This window comes from Rhincodon typus, chromosome 22 (genome assembly GCF_021869965.1).
Source record: "Rhincodon typus isolate 14 chromosome 22, sRhiTyp1.1, whole genome shotgun sequence".
NCBI classification, from domain to species: Eukaryota; Metazoa; Chordata; class Chondrichthyes; order Orectolobiformes; family Rhincodontidae; genus Rhincodon; species Rhincodon typus.
This window is the reverse complement of record NC_063353.1, coordinates 28,714,600-28,737,222: the sequence shown is the minus strand read 5'-3', so window position 1 is coordinate 28,737,222 and position 22,623 is coordinate 28,714,600. Positions and strand designations below refer to the sequence as shown.

Here is a 22,623-nt window from a genome sequence, read left to right as displayed (position 1 = left end):
TACAATGTGGAAAAAAGCTTTTGGCCCAATCAGTCTACACTGACCCTCTGAAGAGCATCCCACCTAAACCCACCTCCCCATCCTAACCCCGTAGCCCCACATTTACCATGGCTAATCACCTAGACTGGACATCCCTAGACACAATGGACAATTTAGTACGACCATTTTATTGCCTGTGCTTAGTTGCCCTCGAGAACATAAAAGCTAGGAGCAGGAATATGCAATTCAGTCCCTTGGGCCTGCTCCACCATTCAATATGATCACAGTTGATCTCATCTCAGCTTAAACTTCACTTTCCTCCAAAACTCATCAACCTATTACTAACTAAAAATCTATCTCCTACTTTAAATTTATTCAGTATCCCAGCATCCATCAAAGTCTGTAGCAATGAATTCCACAAATTCAGGACCCTTTGAGAGAAATAATTTTTCCTTATCCCCTGTTTTAAATCTGTTATCCATTATCATAAAACTAATGAACTCTCATGCTAGATTGCCCCATGTGATGAAATATTCTCTCTAAGTCTACTCTGTTAATTCCCTTTGGGGAATCAGGAGGTGAGTCGTTCGCTGCAGGATTCCTAACTCCTGACCTGCTTTCATAGACACCATATTTACATAGAAAATCTATTACAGTTTCTAGTCATTGGTAACCCCCAAGGCTGTAATGAGGTCAACAGCTGAGTTCGACAGGTGAAACCTTGACTAGGGGTCAGTGAGCAGGCTATTGCTGGGCAGGTGCTGCTTGATAGCACTGTTGATGACACCTTCTCTGTTTCTACTAATGATCAAGGGTAGACTGATGGGGCAGTAATTTGGCAGATTGCATTTGTCTTGATTTGTGTGTGCAGGACATAACTGGACAGTTTTCCATATTTTTGGGTAGATACCAGTATTGTACCTTTCACTGGAATAGCCGAGCTTAGGGGTACGGCCAGTTCTGGAGCATAAGTTTTCCATTCTTGCCCCGCGTTGCTTCCTCCAAGTGTTGTTCAACATTGGAGAACACAGAGTCATCAGCCAAGGGAGGACAGTACATGGTGATTAGGGGGTTTCCTCAATTGGAGTCAATGTCAAGGACTCGCAGGACAACTCCCTCTTATCTGTATAGCACTGTGCTACAACCTCTGCTTGGCTGTCCTGCCAGTGGGCCAGGACCTATTTACAGATGGTGATGGATTATGTTTGGGAACATTGACTCTGGACAATCATCAGTGAATGACAACTGCACAATGTTCAACATCGTTCACGATTCATCAAATACTGACGCAGTTCATGTTCAAATGCAACAAGATCTGGACAATATCCAGGTTTTGGCTGAAATGTGGAAATTAACATTTGTACTACACAAATGCCAGACAATGACCATCCCCAGTAAGAGAGAATGTAACCATTGCCTCTTGACATTCAAAAGGTGTTTACATTACTGAATCCCCCACTACTAACATCCTGAGTTGGACTAGTTACTAAGGACTATTCCCACTAACCCCAACCCTGGCCCTAAACGACTCCTGATCAATACAGCCACTGTATCAACCCACTTATAAAATCCCCCTCTACACACACACTAACACGGAAAAGAAAAGCAGTATGTATGTTGTGAGCAGAAGAAAAGACCAGGAAGGCAGTTTCTGTTCACAGAGTCCACTGAGATGTCCTTTTGGTTTGTCAGGACATGTTACTCATTGATTCGCCTCCTCCAGATACTTTCATGTACTTGTAGGAAGTACAGGATGGCTGATTTCCACTTACAAAGTCTTTGGGTTACTGGTTAAGAGCCGTGGCTTGCTGCAACTGCTAATGGGAAAATAAATAATGGCCTTTTTTTTTCAAGCTTGAGATGCTTTTTCCTACAAGGCAAAAACAACTCTTTTCTTCCAGGAGTCAGAAGCTGAGGACACTTCCAATCACTGAGGTAACAAATGCCTTGCAAATAAATGTGGAATTGTTAGCTTAAGGCTTAATATGTTCCAGGAGTTACTAAATTGGGAAACATGCAGTGGATGTTATTGTAATAAATACTGTGTCAGTTGGAAAATTTAATCTAAGACTGAAATATGAGTTGCTGTAAAAAGGCTAGTAACTACCTGATTAAAATCTTTCAGCTTTGTACATATGTAATGAAAAAGCATTAGCTGTGACATACTAGTCTGTGGACTGTGTATTTAGGATGATGGTTTCATGCAGAAATGTGTCAGTTATTTTGTTGACATTTCCCAATTTAAATACCGTGGTGTATAACCAATTAATGCTTTCCTTAGTGGTTTTGTTTAATGGAGGGTTGGCAGACGGTGTGGTATTTAAATTTAAATAATAGTAACTAGTAAATACTGAATTCTTCTAATGCTGCTTCTGTGTGAATCCAAAGTACTCCAGATGTCAACACAAATACATTAGGATATGAGTGCATCATCTAAGAAAGAATTAGTGAGAATGAAAATGCAGCCCCTGAAAACTAATGGAATCAATCTGGGTAGAAATGCTACTCATTTGAAAAGCAAATGAAGAGATCCTTGAGCACAAGAAAGTGACAGAAGATCCATCACAGAGAAGCCTAAATTCTACTTATGTGAAACGCTGAGCAGGAAGTAAGAAACCAGTTCTGGGAGTTGACCTGTCCGTCCTCCCTGGACTGACCTATCCCCTCCCTACCTCCCCACCTACACTCACCTTTACTGGCCCCATCCCCACCTCTTCGACCTGTTTGTTTCCTCTCCACCTATCCATCTTCTATCCGCCTCCCACTCTCTCCCTATTTATTTCAGAACCCCCTTCCCCTCCCCCTTTTCTGATGAAGGGTCTAGGCCCGAAACGTCAGCCTCTCTGCTCCTATGATGCTGCTTGGCCTGCTGTGTTCATCCAGCCCTGCACCTTGTTGTCTCCGATTCTCCAGCATCTGCGGTTCCTACTATCTCAGTTCTGGGAGTGAATTGGTTAGAAAACAGGCCACAATTGTGAGTGAAACAAAGCATATTGAAGAACAGGAAAGCTCCAGTCTAATGGGTATAACATTGAATCCTTCCATGTCATTGATGGATTCCCCTGAAGGACACAGGGTACTGGTGAGAAATGACCAAGAAGGATTCTGGGAGAAGTCAGCTCAGTCACCGCGATTGAGAAGGGGATCGCAGACATAGGCTTGGCTTCACAGGAATCACATCTGAAGTCTGGGAGAATTCTTTCTGGATAGAGAAAAGGTACTTTTTACGTTCGCAGTTTGTTGATAATAGACAGTGGCACTAAGAGATCTGATTTTGGTGACTCGTGGGTACAGTTGTGTAATCAGTTCTGTAGTTGATAAGGTTCAAAATGGCAGGAGAACCTGGCCCCATGGAATGCTTCTCCTGCAATCTGTGGGAAATCGGGGACACTTCCAGTGTCCATGCTGACTACATATGCAGCAAGTGAGATTCTGGCACAGGCATTTGGGTTTAGAAGGAAGATAACAGAGCCCAAGTACTCTAAGTAGTGGAATATTGGGGTTGTTGACTAACTCGCCAAGTTGGCTTGTTTTTGTTCAGGCGTTTTGTCACCACGCTAGGTGACATCATCAGCGGAGCCTCCGATGAAGTGACATTATTCTACTCCACTTGGAATTTATACTCTCCCGTCCATTATGGCGAGTACTGTTATTTCTGGTTTTGATCTGTATGGGTTTGTATATGGGGTCCAATTCTATGTGTTTGTTGATTGAAGAACCATGGTGGAGAACCATGCCTCTAGGAATTCCCGTGCGTGTCTATGTTTGGCTTGGGCTACTATGGTTACGTTGTCCCAGTTAAACTGATGGCCTTCATTGTCTGAATGTACAGATATTAATATCTATAATATTAATAATACCTCTTTAATATGATGGTGTCACCTAGCATGGTGACGAAACGTCTGAACAAAAACAAGCCAGCTCGGCGAGCAAGTCAAGAACCTCATCCACTACCCGAGCTACAGATCTTTGCCAAAGCTTCAAGTGGAACATTGGAATCAGGTGATAATTGACAACTGTTTTAGCAGCTTCAGCATGAGAGAATGTAAAAAAAAACTGGATATAGAATTCCAAAAGTAAGAAAAATGAGAGGGAAACAGCAGGGGAAGAAAAGGAATGGAAATGAGAGAACGCGAATTAGAATGTAATGAGAAAACTCCACAGGAAATGAGTATCAGCTTAAAAACAATGCAGCTGAAACAGGAGATATCAGATACTGATGCAGGCCTTGGTGGGAGAATCTGGGTTATAATTCAAGTCCAGTAAGGATACATTTAGGTTTGCACAGGCCCTACCAAAATTTGAGGAAAGGGATGTGGAGGCATTCTTCAGATCATTTGAGAAAATGGTTAGACAGATGAATTGGGCGAAAGAGGACTGCTCTAATGGAGTAAATTGGCAGGTAAAGCGCAAGAAATTTAAGCTTCACGGTCAGAGGTTTTTCAGGATTATGATTCCATAAAGGAATCTTATTGGCCCCATATGAGCCTGAAGTACATAGGCAAAGGTTCCAAAATTTAAGGAAATAGCCAAGGGAAACCTATATGGAATTTGAAATGGTATATAATGTTGACAGGTAGATATGAGCAGTAGAAGCTGAAACCACATATGAAGCTGTTAGATTATTCTTTCAGAAGAATTTAAAAATTCACCACATTCCATAATATGATCCACTGTAGTTCCCAGTGACCTCAACTGTAGGAAATGTTGGTTGCTCGAGGAACTCAGGCTCAGAGTTTATGAGCTGGATTCTGAGCTTCGGACGTTGCAACACATCAGGGAGGTGGGGGAGGGGGTGGAAGAGTTACCTGAATGCTGTGTTTCAGGAGACAGTCACACCCCTTAAACTCACGAATTTGAATTCTGTCAGTGATCAGGGTCAGGAGGGTGTGGCTATAAGTGAGGCAGGTAGAGGGATCCAGAAGGTAGAGTTGCAGAAGCCTCAACCCTTGTCCTTGTGCAACAGGTTTGAGAGTCTTGCTCCCTATGTGAACGGGAATGGGGACTGCAGGGAGGATGGGCTCACTTACCGCAACACTATGGTGAGGGGAGCCATTCAAGTGGGGTGGGGCAGGGGAGAGAGAAGAGAAATATAATTGTAATTGGAGATAGTGTACTGTTTTCAGTGACCAGGATTGAAAGTCCTGAAGGTTGTGTTGCCTACCTCGTGCTCAGGTTCAAGATATCTCATCTGGGCTGCAGAGGAAGTTGGAGTGGGAGGGTAAAGATCTAGTTGTCATGGTCCATGTAGGTACCAACAACATAGATAAAACTAGGACAAAAGGTTCTGCTAAGGGAGTATGAACAACTAGGAGCTAAAATTATAAAGCAGAACCAAAAAGGTAATAATCTCTGGATTACTACCTGACCCATGAGCAAATTGGCAGAGGGTCAATAAGATTAAGTAGGTAAATGCGTGGCTTGAAGATCGGTGTGGGAGAAATGAGTTTGAATTCATGGGACATTGCCACCAGTACTGAGGAAGAAGGGACCTGTTCCAACGGGAAAGTCTTCATCTGAATCGTGCTGGGACCAGAGTCCTAGCAAATTGCATAACTAGGGCTGTAGACAGGGCTTTAAACTAAATGAGGAGGTGGGGGGGAGGAGGAGGAGAAGGAGGAGGAGGAAGTTGTAGGGGAAATTAGAAAACCCAAATTAAAAAGGAGGTAAGAGTGCAGGTTAGCGATGTGGCAGACCATTACCAGACAATAAAGAGACAGAACAGGTGATTGTCTTTATGCACCAAGGGTTTATAAAACAGTAGGGAAATTTACCAGTAGAACAAATTTAAAACTTTGTATGTAAATCCATGAAGCATTTGAAACAAAATTAATGAGATAACGGTGCAAATAGAAAAATAAAGGTTACGATTTGGTAGTAATTACGGAGACATGGTTACAAGGAGACCAGGTCTGGGAATTGAATATCCATGGGTACTCGGCATTTCGGAGGGATAGACTGAAAGGAAAAGGAGGTGGTGGAGTTTTGCTGGTGAAGGAAAAGATCAGTGCTATATTAAGAAATGACATAAGTACGGGAGATCAAGATCTGGAATCAGTCTGGGTAAAAATAAGAAATAGCAAAAGGGAAGAAGTACTTGGTAGGAGTAATCTATCGGTCCCCAAACAGTAGTTCCGCAGTGGGACACAGTATAAATATTAGAGGCTTGCAAGCAAGCTACAGCAATAATCATGGGTGATTATAATACACACATAGATTGGAAGAATCAAATTGGCAAGGGTAGCCTGGAGGCAGAGTTCATTGAATGTATTCGAGATTGTTTCTTGGAGCAGTATGTTGTGGAACCAACCAGGGAGCAGGCCACCCAGAATTTGCTATTGTGTAATGAGGAGAGATTAATTGATGACATCATAGTTAATGATCCTCTAGGCAGTAGTGACCATAGTATGATAGAATTCACAATTCAGTTTGGGGATGAGAAAGTGCAGTCCCACAGTAGCGTTCTGGAATTAAACAAAGGAAATTATGTACGCATGAGGACAGATTTGGCCCGAATATACTGAGCAGGAAGGCTAAAAGGTAAGACAGTGGATAAGTAGCAGCAATTATTTATTCAATTCCTCAAAACTACAATATATCCCAGTGAGGAAGAAAGATGGTAAGAGGGTAAAAAAACAACCTCCTTGTTTAGCCATGTATAAAGGACAATATAAAGTCAAAAACTAAGGTATAACATATTGCAAAGGACGGTGACAGGCTGGAGGATTGGGAAACTTTCAAACACAAACAAAGGGATACTAAAAAAATTAATAAAAAGACCTAAGGTAAATTACAAAAGAAAACTAGCACAAAATATCAAAAAGGATAGCAAAATCTTCTATAGGTATATAAAAAGGGAAGAGAGTCGCTCAGGTGAACATTGGTCCCTTGGAAGATGAAACCAAAGTATTAATAGTGGGGAACACTGAAATGGCAGAGATGCTAAACCAATACTTTGCCTCAGTTTTCACGGTAGAGGACAGTAGTACCATTCCTATTGGAATGGGCAAGTCACAGGCAATAGAAAAGGGTAGAACTTAGAACAATCAACATTGATAGAGAAAAGGTACTCAAACTATTAGGACTGAGGGCAGACAAGTCCCCTGGGCCCGATGGCCTACATCCTTGGGTATTAAAGGAAGCAGTGGCGGAGATAGTGGATCCATTGGTTACAATAATTCAAACTTCCTTGTTCACAGAAAAGGTTCCAGTGGATTGCAAAAATGCTAATATAACACCCTTATTCAAAAAGGAGTGATTCAATATGTGGGATATTACAGACTGGTTAGTTTAACATCTGTTGTTGGCAAGGTGTTAGAATCAATTATCAAGGAAGCAATATCAGGACCTTTGAAAAGTCAAAACGTCAGAGTCAGCTTGGTTTTATGAAGGGCAAATCACGTTTGACTAATTTGCTAGAGTTCATCGAAGTTGTAACAAGCAAGTGGGGATAATGGGGATCCTGTAGGTGTAATGTATCTGGACTTCCAGAAGGCATTTGATAAGGTGCCACAAAAAAAGGTTAATTCAGAAGGTTGGATCATATGGGATTTAGGTAATTTATCAGCTTGGATATGTGACTGGCTGATGAACAGAAGACAGAGATTCGGGATAATTAGGTTTTTTTCTGGATGGCAAGAAATAACCAGGGGTGAGCCACAGGGTTCGGTTCTTGGACCCCAGCTATTTACAATCTACATTAACGACTTGGATACAGGGATAGAAGACTATATAGCCAAATTTGCAGACAACATAAAAAGTCAGGGCAGTAAACTGCAATGAGGAAATAAGAACCTTACAAATAGGTATAGATAGGTTAGCACAGTGTGCCAAAACGTGGCAGATGGAGTTTAATGTGGATAAGTGTGGGGTCATGCATTTTGGTCGGAAAAAAGGGAAGGTGACCTATTATCTAAATGGGGAGAGAGTTCGGAGTTCTCTGGTGCAGATCTGGATGTCCTTATTCATGAGTCACAGAAAACTAGCATGCAGGTATAGCAGATAATAAAGAAAGCAAATGGAATGTTGGCTTTTATAGCTAAAGGAATAGAATATAAGGGTAACGAAGTATTGTTGCAACTGTACAATGTATTGGTAAGACTGCACCTGGAGTATTGCACATAGTTTAGGTCCCCTTATGAATGAAGATATAGTGGCACTGCAGGCAGTTCAGAGGAAGTTCACTGGATTGATCCCAGAGATAAGGGGTTTATTGTATGAAAGGAGATTGAATTAGTTTAGGCCTATACTCTCTGCAATTTATAAGAATGAAAGGGGAGATCAAATTGAGGTATTCAAGATGATAAAAAGGTATAGATAAAATAGATGTGGAGCAGATGCTTGTGGAGCATTCTAGGACAAGGAGGTCATAGTGTGAGGATAAGGGGTTGCAAATTTAAAACAGAGTTGAAGAGAAACTACTTCTCCCAAAGGGTTGTGAATCTGTGGACTTCACTACCCCAAAGTACAGGGTATGCTGGGACCATGAGTAAATTTAAGGATATTTTTGATTGGTAATGGGTTGAAAGGTTCTGGGGAGAAGGCAGGAAAATAGGGGTGAGGAGCATATCAGCCATGATCGAATGGTGGAGCAGACTTCAATGAGCCATAGGGCCTAATTCTGCCCTTATATCTTATGAACTCATGTTGAGAATCAAAAGGTTGCCACTGCTAGACAGACAGCAATAATGGTTGATGAGCTAATCTGTAAAACTCAATCTTTTCCCCATCACCCTTATACATTCAAAAGGGAAAAAAATGGGAGAGTGAAAGAAAGGCAAGTAGCCAAGATATGAAAAGATGGCTGGGAATGCTGCAAGGTCTCCTCCTGAGATTAGAAGAGGGAGTAGTGAGGGTGGAGGTGGAAAACAGAAGCCAAGATGTTTCCGTTGTAACAAAGTGGGATACAATTGTTTCAAACCGTTGCAAGTGGCAAGGGCACTCATGGGACTTATTGGAGCTTGTAAGATTGAGTCTGATAAGGAATCGGAGAGGAATGGGCCTTGGTTCAGATTTTTAGCTTTAACCACAACTGACAGAACTCGAGGTAAACTTGAGTGCAGAAGAAATAGCAGAGTAGATGAAAGATGAGAAGCATTTTTATCTAAATGTTATCTTTATTATCTTCAAAGGTTGCATCTCCAAGGCCATAACAATGCTGAGACACAGAGGAACTGCCCGAACTCTCTTGCTGAAAAAGGCATTAAATTTCCCCTCCAAAAAGTTCAATGAAAGCTAAATGTGATTGCACAAGAGAGGGTGCAGAAAAGATGCACCAGGATGTTGCCCAGCTGAAGTAATTCAGCTATAAAAGAGGCTAGATATGCTGGGGTTGTTTTCAAAAGAGCAGAGAAGGCTGAGGGGTATCTGACTGAGATGCACAAAGTTTGAGGGGTATAGATAGGGTACATAAGGAGAAATGCTTCTCCTTCATAGAGGGGTCAGTAACCATGGGGGCACAGTTTTAAGATAAAGAGCAGGACATTGAGAGAGGATTTGAGGAAAACCTTTTTCACCCAGAGAACTGGGAGAGTACTGTACATTCCGGTTCCATTTCACAAAGTCCAACGGAGGGTGACTTGTCTGAGCTAGTGGTAATCAGGGTGGTTAAGAAGTTAGAAACAGAGAATGATGGATAAACTTAGCAGGTCGATAGCATCTATAGAGAGACAGAAAAAAAATTAACATTTCAAGTTTGGTATGACTCATCCTCAGAACTCAGAATTAACTGAAGGTAAGGTTGGTTTACTTCTGGGCAATGATTTGGCAGAAGTGAAAGTTATAGCTTTGCCTATAATCATGGAAAGTCCAGCTGGGGACAAAGACACAGAACTGTTGAAGGAATAGGTTCTGGGTATATTTCCATCTTCTATACTGACTGGAGCAATGGCTAAACAAATTCACTAACCAGAGGTCACAGTGATACTACAAGCAGATTTTAAGGTAGCTGAAACTCATTGAAGAACGAGAATAATTCAAAAATACTGTTTAGTTTAGCATACCTTCACTGAGGCTCAAGAAGCAGATCCAGTGATCCATGCAATAAACAAAAAACAGAACTAAGAACTGCACGTGCTGGAATTTATCTGAAATAAAAATGGAAATAGCTGGAGAAACTCACGAGGTCTGCCAGCATCAGGACAGAAAGCACAGTCAATGTTCTGTTCAGTGGCCCTTCTTCGGAACTGGTTGTATCTAGGAAAATGTTGGTATATATGTTGAAGATAGAGGCACAGGATTTTGGAATGTATACAATAGGTGGAGATAGGGCCCAGAGAGAGAACAGCATTTGGCAGACAAAGGAATGGATAATGGTGAGCAGGTGAGAAAGAAAAACTGCTAATGTGAACCATCAGTGAATGAAAATGGGTTGGCTGTGATGAAAGCAGCCCATATGATAGCAAGGCCTGGTGTGTGGGAGTGGTGAAGAGACATGGAAGATGATGCTCAGGCCCTAAAATTATTGAACACTATATTGAGTCCTGAAGGCTGCAGAACTCACAAGTGGAAATGGAGATGCTGCATACAAAGTAGTTAGAAGCATTAGTAAAGTGACTTATCTGATAAATACTCCTGATGATAGGATGAAGAATCAGTTATATTATATAAATATGTTGAAAAGGTATTGTAGGGAAGAGGATAAGGAACAACAAATGTGTCAGGTGGTAAGAATACTGGGAAGTGATAGGGACAATAGAGTAAGAGGAGAGGTAGACATTTTTCAAAGTGAAACTCCTTTTGTTTGATTAGTTAGTACAGAATTATTATGACAATGAGACACTGTTCTCACATTTAGAGGAATGACAACAGGAGGATATTGTAAAACTACTTAGAAAACATAAGGTAATTAATAGAGATACACCTGGTTGTACTATATTAGCTAGGCATGATGTGTATGTAGCAGAGTCAGAACCAATAAAACAGCATCCTTTTTGGTTAAGCCCAGAAAAGAACAAACTCAGGTTGAAGCAGATTCAGTACATGCTGGATAATCACTTGACTGAACCTAGTCAAAATAGCTGCAGTTCACTGGTAGTGTTAGCTCCTAAACCAGATGGATCAACTACACACTGTATAGATTATGGAAAGATTCATAAAGCCACAAATACAGATTTGCGACCAATTCCACATTTAGAGGATGGCACTGATATGGTTGGCAGTGCTTCGTTTCTTTTGGAGATTGAACTATTGAAGGGGTACTGGCAAGTGCCATTAACATCAAGGGCTAAAATTATCTGCTTTTGTTGTACCAGATGGGTTAGACCAATGTTAACAGATGCCTTTGGGAAAGAATATTCCAGCTACATTCCAAGTCATAGCGGAGATTCATACCTGTGAAGTTTATTTGGATGATGTTGTGGTTTATAGCAACACAGAAACAGTGTGTGATCCAAGTAGAAGACCCATTTAAACTAATGCGGTTGGCTGGCTGAGTAATAAATTTAGCCATAAGTGAATTTGGAAAAGCGAGAGTACTTTACCTCGGATATATTGAAGGACAAGGTTAAGTGTTCCCAAGGACAGTGCAAGTGAAGGCTCTAATAGAATACACTGTTCCTAAAAGTAAATAATAAATCATGACTTAGGATTGTGTGGGCTTTGAGATGTTTATGCTCAATAGCAAAAGTGGTCCGGTCAGCACAACGCCAAGCAGCCTTTAAGAAGCTGATGGCAATCCTGATAAATTAAGCAGTAATAGCCCACCCCTAATTTTTCAAAACCATTCAAAATGGTAATTGATGGCAGTAACTTAGGGATAGGTTCATCTTATTGCAGGATGAGGAGTCAGGATTAGAGAAGCCAGTGTGATACTTCTCGAAGAAACTAATCCACTCTCAGAAAACGTATTCTACTGCAGAAAAAAAAAACTCAGATTGTTGTTGACCCTTCAACACTAAAGTCTATGTCTGACAGTCTTAAGGAAATGCTCATTTACGCTGATCACAATCCCAGTGGCCTTCATTGGGAAGTTTAAAACACAGAATGCAAGACTATTCAGATGGAGTCTTCTGTTACAACCATTTATGTAAAGATTATTCATGCTGTTGGAAAAGATGATGTAATTGCTGATGCATTGTCTCAAATGCAAAAATGTAGGAATAAGTTAAATATTTAAGAAAAGCTAAGATTGTAAAATGTTGTATGGATTGGAGGTGGGGGGAGGGGAAAAAGGGGAAGAAGAATGAATGAATACAAATCTTGTCTTCTGATGTTTGTGTATCACATATTTTGCCATACTGTGGTATTTTCTTTTTCAGGGAATATATCTTGACTGTGCCCAAACCACCTCCTCTTTGAAGGTCATCTGTTATTCCATTCACTGTTTGCCAGTTGATTATTCTTACTCTGGATGGTCCAGTGTCATATTCCAGCTTCATCTAATCTTCATGATACAATGATCACTGTCTTCTAAATGCTGTCTGTCACTTAATCTAGTTGGTCCACCTCATTCCCAAGAACCAGGTTGGGCAGTGCCATCTTCCTTGTTAGGCTAGGCACATACTGCTGTAGAAAATTCTCCTCAACACAATAGAGGAATGCTTGTCCTTTGCTGCCGCTCACACTACCATTATATCAAACAATATGTGGGTAATTAAACACACATGATAACAACTCTATGATGGTCATACGTCTTTAATTTATTTACAGATTTGTTCCTCTATACCCCTCCTGTTAGCTGGTCTACCTATTATACTGGATAACGTAACTACCCTTCTAATACCTTTGCTCTAGCCAAATCCACGAATCCTCTGAAACATCGTCTTTACCCAGCACTGCAATGCGCTCCTTAACAAAAAATGCCATCCCTCCTCCATTTTACCCTTTCCGATCTTTTCTGAAAACTTTGTAAACAAGAATATTTCACATCCAAATCTACCCTTCCTTAAGCCAGGTTTCCATTATTGTCAAATTATCATAATGCCACAAGCCACCTGCAACTCCCCAGTCTTAGTAACTAGAGTCTGTGCATTCACACACATGCAGTGTAACCCTTTCTCCCCTACTCCGACTCTGCCTATTAACTTATTATTCTCTATTTTGTGCTGTTTATCCCAGCATTTCACGCACCCGATTGCTTTCTAATAGGCTTTCCTGATTCTCACACCCGAGCTGAGTTGGTTTAAAAGCACCTTAATAGCATTGGCAAAATGCCCTCCAAGGAAATCGATGTGCCTCTGATGCAAGTATTCAGCTTGTACAGGTGCCATCTCCCCCAGAGTCAGTCCCAATGTCACAGGAATTTAAAACTCTCCCTGCTTCACCAGCTTTTCAGCCTGTGGTCTTATCTTCTTATCTCTGCTGAAGTGATCCAGGCATTGAAATCTCATCTTAAGGAGGCCAATGGTCTGTACCACTATGGCAGTGGTGGAGGCATGAGCCACACTGTATCTTTATTTTGTATCAGTTTGAGTGTTTCCTAAATGTATCATGAACGTTGTTTGGAAGCGGAATTTGTTCTCTCCCGTAGCCATCTCGGAATAGCATTTAGAAGGTGGCAGGAATTTAAGAGCTCTCTCTTATGGAAGAGTCACGTCAGCTTCAAGAATATCTGCTGCAGAACTCTAGAGTTTGCATTGATAGTCACATATAATTTGAACAGTTACAGAGTGGAAGTCTCTTCTGTTGGCAACTCTGCAAGTTGGTGGTAGGGCACTCTAAAACGTGACTGCAGTTGAAGGAAGCCAGTGACAATGGGGACTCCCACATCGCAGGATGACGGACTTGTCACAAGGGAAGGAGGTGAAGAGGCAACCAAGCTCTGATGGAAATGGCATTAGTAATATCCCGGATGCATTTACAGGTTGATGTTTGGGAGAGGTCATCTAAATCCCCAGCTGTTCCTTGAAAGAGCGGCTGCGATTAAAATTCAGGAGGCTGTTATATTGATGGTCGCTGTGATGGGACTGCTACCTAGCCCTTCTGTGCATAAGTCCTCTTCCGCCAGATTGCAAAGTTCAATGATGATGGGGTAGAATACCCCTAATACTACCAGTGATAATTATCTCAGCAAACCAATACAACGAAGCACATCCCCAGACTGGAGATGCCCACATTCTCCAGGAATCCATGATGGCTCCTTAACCATTAGTAGCAAAGCCCATAACTGATTATGCCTACTCCCTGGACTGACCTGGCAGGACGACCTCAACTGACCAATGCCTACCATCTCAACAGCATCCCAAATCACTTAACATTGGATGATTTACAATGACTGTTTACACTTGATCTGCAAGAGTGACCACAACCCAATCCCCAGGGTGCAAGGACATAGAATCACACACTCTGGTAGGACCAAGTGCCTGACAGATCATGGCCAAGCCCTTGAAGTGTAGGTGGATGAGCCCCTTGACTGACTGGTGATACTCCCTGAATGACTATAGTTCTCCTTCACCTCACAAAAGACCACTTCCCTTTCAACAAATCACCACTTGCTTGAACAGCATGCAGTGTATTTGCTGCACAAGCTGCTGGCACGTGCTACAGCTCTGACACTGATGTAACAGAGTGCCAAAGAGACATGTCCACCCCATTCTGTGACTAAGAGTTTGACTGTTCAGTACTCCTCACCATCACAAGCTGACCACAGAGCTTGAGGGGATAGCTGAAGGAGTTGTACAATGGCTGGAACAAACATTTACACTTTCTAGTTTCTTGATGGAGAAGAATTGGAAGAGGCATATAAATAAGGAAGTTTGAGGTTTTAATGAGATGCAAATGCATGAAAATAACAGTTGCTGTACAATAACGAGATTCTCACTACGATTCAAGGTTCGAGGGGAAAATGGGAACATTTTTATTGAGTTAAAGAACTTGATTTTCTTCATTGCTGCCATATTTTCCCACCTTTCTTGCCAATACCCATGCCACATCAGGGAGGGGAAAATTCTGCTCCATGAGTTTTATTAATGCCCCTGGAAGATCCCCAAAGAAAGCAAGATAAGGATAATTTGATTCTAGAAGAGGAGATCTTTACTGTAAGAACATAATAGGAACAGGAGTAACCCAGTCAGGCCCTCAAGCCTGCTCCATCATTCAGACTGATCACAGCTGATTTGCTGCAGGTCTCAATTTCTCTTGCATGCCAAGTGAAATAGCCATCAGCACTGCGATATTTCACAAATCTTAACTACCTCTTCTTTAAATACATTATGATCTAGCCTCCACAACTCTCTGGGGTAGAGAATAGCAGACATTCACTACCACTAGGAGAAGAAATTTTTCTGCATCTCAGTTTTAAACAAGCGTTCCCTTATTCTTTAACTATGTCCTCAAGTTTGAGATTCCCCCACTAGTGGGGACATCGTCTCATCATCTGCCCTGTCGAGACCCCTCAGAATCTTGTATACCTTAATAAGATCACCATTCATTCTTCTCCATGCTAATGAATGTACACCTATTCTGTTTAGCTGTCCTTGATATGTCAAATTCTTCATCCCAAGAATCAGCCTAGTGAATCTTTTGTGAACCTCCAATGCCAGTGTGTAATTTTCTTTAAATAGGAGGCCCAAAACTGTAAACGGTACACCAGGTGTGGCTTCACTAATACCTTTAATAGTTACAACCAGAATTCCCTGTTTTTAAAAGTCCAACTCTCAGCAATAAAAGACAAAATTCCATTTGCCCTCTCAACTGCATCCTGCAACTGCATGTTAACTTTTTGTGTTTTATGCGCAAGATTACCCAGATCACTCTGCACTGCACTTTTCTGGGAGTCTCTCTCCATTCAAATAATAGTCTGCCATTTGATTCTTTCTACCAAAGTGCGTGACCTTAGAATTTCCTGCGTTAAACTACACCTGCCAAGTTATTGCCCACTCACTCAACTTATCTATATCCCATTCATTTTGTGTTTAACTAGAACCTGCCAACATCTGTGAAGTGCACTGCTTTCAGCGTAAAGGAAGAAGCACAGCAGCTTCTCAATTTGCGGCACTAAACAGTCAAGGGGGTGAACATCATGCTAACTCAACATTACAGCTTACACAGCAAATGCATTGTGTTTTAACCAAATGGCCATATCTGAGTGTCAAAGGGATCCGGTGCCTAGTGGGATTGAGGTGATCTTTGGTCTGTCAGGGGACTTATCCGATTCCACTGCAGGAGGGTGTGCGCTGCACTGGCCTAAACAAGCCATCTGGTTCAAAGATAATTAAGCAACAAATGCCAGCAATGCCCACATCTAATCAAAGAATGAAAAATCTCAGTCATTACATAGCTTTGGATAATAGACACTTGGTGCAAATAGTTTTGATACCTTTGGGGGTAGGTTTTATTTGGTCACTCACTAAATCAGATGCTCAATAAAGAACACAGAAAGTCAATTTTGAGGCCAGTTATAATGAATTAGCATAACTTGGAGCCACTAAGGGGGCCAGAACATGCTGGAATAACTGCATCAAAAACTGCCAAAATGCTTCTCTCTGTGAAATTGAGAGTTTAGTGCCAAGTGTACTAAGGCCTGTCTGCCTGCCTGATTCACAAGCTTAGTTCTCGACCTCCGAAGGCACGCTGCCAACCACAATATTGGGAATATGACTTTTAGGTTCACTCTGTTTACATAAACCCATGTTATGCATACTTAACAGTCATAATGCCTCATTGTACTACCCATAAGCCCAAGAGACAATTGTACATTTAGGAGATATTTTTAAAAACCTCTCCACCCCACAACCTTTCAGACAATACATGTCTAGCACTCAGCTGCCGTCAGACCCTAAACTGAGAGAACAGGCTGACAGCCTGAGCAATGGGTAATCAAAATACTGTTCAACAATAAGCCAAATTGGTAAGAAGATGAAAAGTTTTAAGGTGCTGTGTAATGATGAACATCAGGGAGATAAATTATTGGATACATTATTCAAAATACAATTGATAATAGAAAACTAACTAGATTATTCTTCACCTCTTTAGAAAGGATATTCACTTACTAAAATGTGAAATACACATCACAGAATCTGTTGGTGCAGTAAAATATTACACTTCCCAGCAAATAATTTTTTCCATGAGCCATCTAACCCAACTTCATACTCCTGCTTTTAATATTCCTCTTTCTCAAACAAATAACTTACAATAATTAGAGATTCCGCTTAAACAATTTGTAGCAAATACTCTATGTAAAGAACTTTTCCTCCGATTATTTTCTTTGCCACAAAAATTGGGTTCCCTTCTTAGTGTTTCATTGACTCAAGGAAGAAAACTTGGAAGTCTTCCATTAAGATCCCTTCATACTTCTGAAGACGAATGAAAAAACCTGTGAAAAAACCTGCAACTTCTTAAGTGTCTCTGCATAACTATGGCTATAAACTAAATCAAAGCTAACTTTTGGAATTAACGCTTTTGTTTAACAGATTTGTTTGATGTAACAAACATGAATCTCGGAATTTATATGGAAAATACAGGCCATAATGAAATATGCTGATACGACATTTGGGTTACAGCAAAGCACATATCAACACACTTTGCTAGTGAGCAAAACCAACAAAGGTCGTGGTATGCCATAAAGATCGAGGCATTTCTATGTTGTGCCTGTCACTACATAATCCTTAGATGGGCAGAGATCTTTCGAGGTTAGGATAGACCATGGTCAGAAAACTTAATTTCACTGCTTCACGTTTAGTCTAAGCCTTTCTAATGTTCACAAAATTTGGAGTGTAGAAGAGACCATACAAAACAGTGAGAGATGCAATTCAAGTGTGCGAACCACAGACTTCACAATTAGAAAACTCCTCATGCTGACAATTTTAATATAGAAGTAAAAATACTGCAGACACTTCTTTACCTTGCACAATCAGATTATTCACTTCTTTAAAAGAGAGGAAAATGTTAGAGTTTTGTATTGAGTACAGATTCTAGATGTATATCCGCAAGGTCACATGCTGCAGATACACACTGGGAAGCAGTATTTGAGCTCTTCCAGGTAACCAACTTCAACTTCAGTGCTTGACAGAAATAAAGCCACATTTTAAGAATAAGATCAACTGCCTTTGGACATTGCCACAAACTGTTTCCTAGCCGCTGAACCAATTCTTCAAGTTGGCATTTGCACAAGGCTGAACCAAACTGTTCACAACTTTGACGACATCAAGTCAACATCAAGTGAGCTTCCAACCAGATGTCATCACCATCTGGGAACATTTCCAAATCCATACCAGCATCACATTCCACCCTGCCTCAGTTCATCTGTTGCTAAAACAATCATCTTTGCCTTCGTTACTCCTAGACTTGACTACTCCAAAATTCCTAATTGGACTTCAACATTCAAATTCTCTCTAAAATTGAAGGCATCCAAGACACTGTTGCTCACACTCCAACTAACACCATGTCCTGTTCACCCATCTCCTCTGATTACTAGCTTACATTGTGTAGTAGACAGAAATATACAAATGACAAAGAAGTAATTGATACCATCACTCAGAGGTCAGTGCAACTCAGGAGACCAGAGAGAAGCATGTAAAGACCAGGACTTAGTCACTACACTAGAGAGTTGTATTCCAGAACTTCTACGATAGAAATAACATATTTATACAATAAATACATAGAAATATAGAAATAATAAATTACAGTACTGAAGTGAATGGGAAAGTCTTACTCCAAGATAAGATAAACTAGAGAACAAGAGGAGTGGTTTAAAAAAAAAGGAGCAGCTTCAAAGATTGTATATGTAGACACCAGTAATACAAAAGTCCATTTCAAACTATGGTAGCAGCATATCGAAACATGGTGGAAACGTATTAAAGAAGTCACTTCCAAGTTGAGTAGGTTAGGCCTGTACTCATTGGAGTTTAGAAAAATGAAAGGTGACCTCATTGAAACATACAAGTTTTTCTTTATTTCTCTATAGGATGTGGGCATATCTGGCAAGGTTGGCATTTTGTTGCCCATCCACAGTTGCTCTTAGACGGAGTAGACTTCTGGGCCATTTTAGAGGGCAGTTGAGACTTGGTCACATTGCTGTGGATCTGGGAAGGCGATGGCCTACTAGTATTATCACTGGACTGTTAACCCAGAGACCCAAATAATATTCCGGGGACCCGGGTTTGAATCCAGCCAAGGCCAATGGTGGAATCTGAATTCAATAAATACCTGGAATTAAGGGTCTAATGATGGCCATAAATCCATTACCGATTGTCAGGATAAACCCATCTGGTTCACGAACGCCCTTTAGGGAAGGAAACTGCCAGCCGGGCAATTAGGGATGGGCAATAAATGCTGCCTGGCCAGCAACACTCTTATCCCGTGAATGAATAAAGAAAAGTGGGTCAAACTGGGTAGGGATGACAAATTTTCTTGCCTGAAAGGCACGTTCCTAAAATGAACCCGATTTTTTAATTTTAGTAACTATAAAAGGTTGTTACATGGTCACCATAAGGTTCTCTTTTAACTCTGGAATTTTTTAAAATTCAGATTTCAGCAGCTGCCATGGTGGGATTTGAACATTGGTTTATGAGTCTACTGACGTTACCGGTCCTCCAACACCTCCTCATTCTTAAGGAATTTGACAGGGTAGATGCAGATAGGTTGTCTTCCCTCGCGGGAGAGTCCGGAACTAGAGGGCAGAATAAAGGGGTCATCCATTTAAGACAGAAGTGAAGATGAATTCTTTTGAAGTAGTGAATCTTTGGAACACTTTATCACAGAGGGCATTCAAGATGGAGACGGACATACTATTGATCAGCAAGGGAATCATGGGTTGTGGAGATGAGGCAGGAAAGTGGAGTTCAGGATTATAAGAATAGGGGGGAGGCAATGGCCTAGTGGTATTACTGCTGGACTGTTAATCCAGAGACCCAGATAATGGTCTGGGGACCAGGGTTCAAATCCCGCCACGGCAGATGGTGGAATTTGAATTCAAATAAATATATGGAATTAACAACCTAATGATGACCGTGAATCCATTGTCGATTGTCAGGAGAAAGCCATCTGGTTCACTAATGTTCTTTAGGGAAGGAAACTGCTGTCCTTACCTGGTCTGACCTACATGTGACTCCAGACCCAGAGCAATGTGGTTGACTCTTAACTGCCCTCTGGGCAATTGGGGATGGGCAATAAATGCTGCTCACCCAGCGACACCCTCGTCACATAAAAGGAATAAAAGATATCCATGACCTCAGTGAATGGTAGAATGAACGCAGTGGACCCAAGGGCCTAGTTCTGTTCCTAGCTCTTGTGATCTATTTTTGCAATCGTCTCCTGTCCACAATCTTCAAAGATATTTGCGCTCCTCTAATTCTGTCCTCTTCAGAATTCTTGATACTAACTGTTCCATTATGCACCTGCATTTTCAGCAGACCTTAAGCTTTGGAATCCACACATCCCCACCACTCCTCCAAGGTCTCCCAGGTTAAGACTTACTGAAACCTAACTGCCATAATTCAAAGGAAGAAACTGCTGTTCTTGCTTTGTGCATTCTTAGACTCACAAGCAATCAGATTTTAAAAAGTCCTGGTCAGAAAGAAGGCATACAGGAAAGGAGATAAGGGGGCAGTGAGGAGAGCAGGGAGGGGAGAGAGGGCGGGGCAGGGAGAGAGAGACACACACACACACACACACACACACACACACACGAGAGAGAGAAGATGCTCTCTGCTAGCTCCAAGGCAGAATGCTGGATAATGTTTGTTCTCCGGTGCAAGACAAGGAATCTGCAGAGCTTTAAAGAACCGCAGAAGATTCTCCCTGGAAGTTCAACTTTTTTTCATATAAAATTATCATCTGCAAGAGTACTGTAACAATCTCACCTTCTTGAGTTAGCAGATCTACAATTCCCAGCTGACAGATGTAAACATCTAGGTCACCCTGTTGTGTGGAAGCAGTTAGACTGCCATCTGAAGAATCTGGAAGTAAACATTAAATACGTTATTGTTGACATTTCATATGCATTTAGCAATTGCTTGGAAATGAATCTATATACGGAAAATCTATGTTTATATCAGAGGGTATTCTAACGTCGAGCTTTCAGACTTTTGTATATACATATTTCACAATTTGGGTGAAAAAAAGTCAGCAACATTTGAAAATCCACATAAACATGCTAAATCATCATTGCCAGACATTATCCACAGGTAACCATGTGCAATACTTCAGACCTTATCCAATTAGGGTTGCTTTACCTCAGTTGGCTGGACAGCTGGTTTGCAATGCAGATGATGCCAACACTGTGGATTCAAATCCCGCACCAGCTGAGCTTACGACAAAGGATTCTCCTTCTCAACTTCTCTCCTTGCCTGAGGCCTCATGACCCTCAAGTTGCAGATGTTGGAAATTTGAAATATGAACAAAAGGAAAAACCCAGCAGGTCAGCCTGCATCTGGAGAGAGAAACAGTAACTCTACGCAGAGTCTTATACGTATCTCAGCAACATAGGCTACGTCAAGATGTCCCTCCGATCTGACCTCTCCCTCGGCACATATTTCTCTCTCTACATCTCCCTCTGTCTCTCAACTTCTTCCGCTGTTCTCACTGTTCCCCTCTCTCTTTATCCCCTTTCCTTTCCATATGTCCTCTCTCTGACCAGGAGTTTTCAACATCTGACTGCTTACAAGTCTAAGCCTACACAAAGCAAGACTGTGACAAAATTGGATAAGAAGTCTAGTGCATCTAGCTCCATCTTTTATGCTTTTGGCAAGCAGTGTGGTGTTTTTGGCTAAGCAGTGGCAAGCTGCCAACTCAGGGGGATGATCTTTGTTCAATGTCTTGTTAATGGTCCAACATGCCTCTGTTTCCTATATTACCAAATGTACTAAACAAACCAGATCTCATAAAATCTCAAAATGGAAATATGAGCGGGTGCCTTTCCTTTTTGCACTTTGTCCCCTTAGCTAGGGCTACCAGGCTCATATTACTTACATCCTGCTTAGCTGTTTAGTACAGATACAAAGGCAGGAAACTTGTCATGGTTGTCAGCAAGCCTCAGTCTGGAAGGACTGTCAAAAAGGGAAGTGAATAGCAATTGTTAGTGAAAAAGTAAATTAACGCAATGGTCAAGAAGGATACTAGCTCCGCTGAAGCGACATTTTTGTGCAGAGGTTAGAAACACAAAGGGTCAGGAAAATGATAGTGTGGGTTGTAAACAGACTCCAAACTGCAGTTGTAATGTTGGGGAAGGCATTATACAGCAAATCAGAAACACAAGCAAAAACTGTACAGTTGTAGTTAGGAATGACCTTAATTTTGCACATAGATTGGGCAAATCAAATCAAATCAGCATCAATACCCTAGAAAAGGAATTCCTGGAGTGTACATGGAATGGTTTTCTGGATTAATACATTGAGGAACCACAAGAAAACAGGATATCCTAGACTGGGTATTGTGTAACAAGAAAGAAAGAATTGTCAATCTAGCTGTGCAGGATCCTCTGAGGAAGAGTTAACATAATATGGCATAATTCTTCATTAAGATAGACAGTGATATCGTGAATTCTGAGACTAGGTTCCTGAATGTGGGAGAGTGTGAGGTTTTGCACTTTGAAAGGAAGAATAGAAGTATGAACTATTTCGTATATGGGGTAAGGCTTTGGAAATCTGAAGCACAAAGGGATTTAGGAGTCCTAGTTCAGGATTCTCAATGTTAACACACCGGTTCAGTTGGCAGTTAGGAAGACAAATGCAATGATAGCATTCATTTTGAAAGGGATAGAATACAAGA

The 22,623-nt window shown here is 41.2% G+C and overlaps 1 protein-coding gene across 4 annotated transcripts in view; it reads right to left on the bottom strand.

Moving 5' to 3' along the window:
- fam185a (family with sequence similarity 185 member A) overlaps nt 1–22,623 on the bottom strand; it is a 146,922-nt gene that overhangs the window by 65,822 nt on the left and 58,477 nt on the right. For all 4 annotated transcript variants that reach the window (XM_048610448.1, XM_048610449.1, XM_048610447.1 and 1 more), the window contains exon 6: nt 20,718–20,813. In XM_048610448.1, the coding sequence (XP_048466405.1) occupies nt 20,718–20,813 (96 nt within the window). The remainder of the gene's footprint in view (nt 1–20,717; nt 20,814–22,623) is intronic.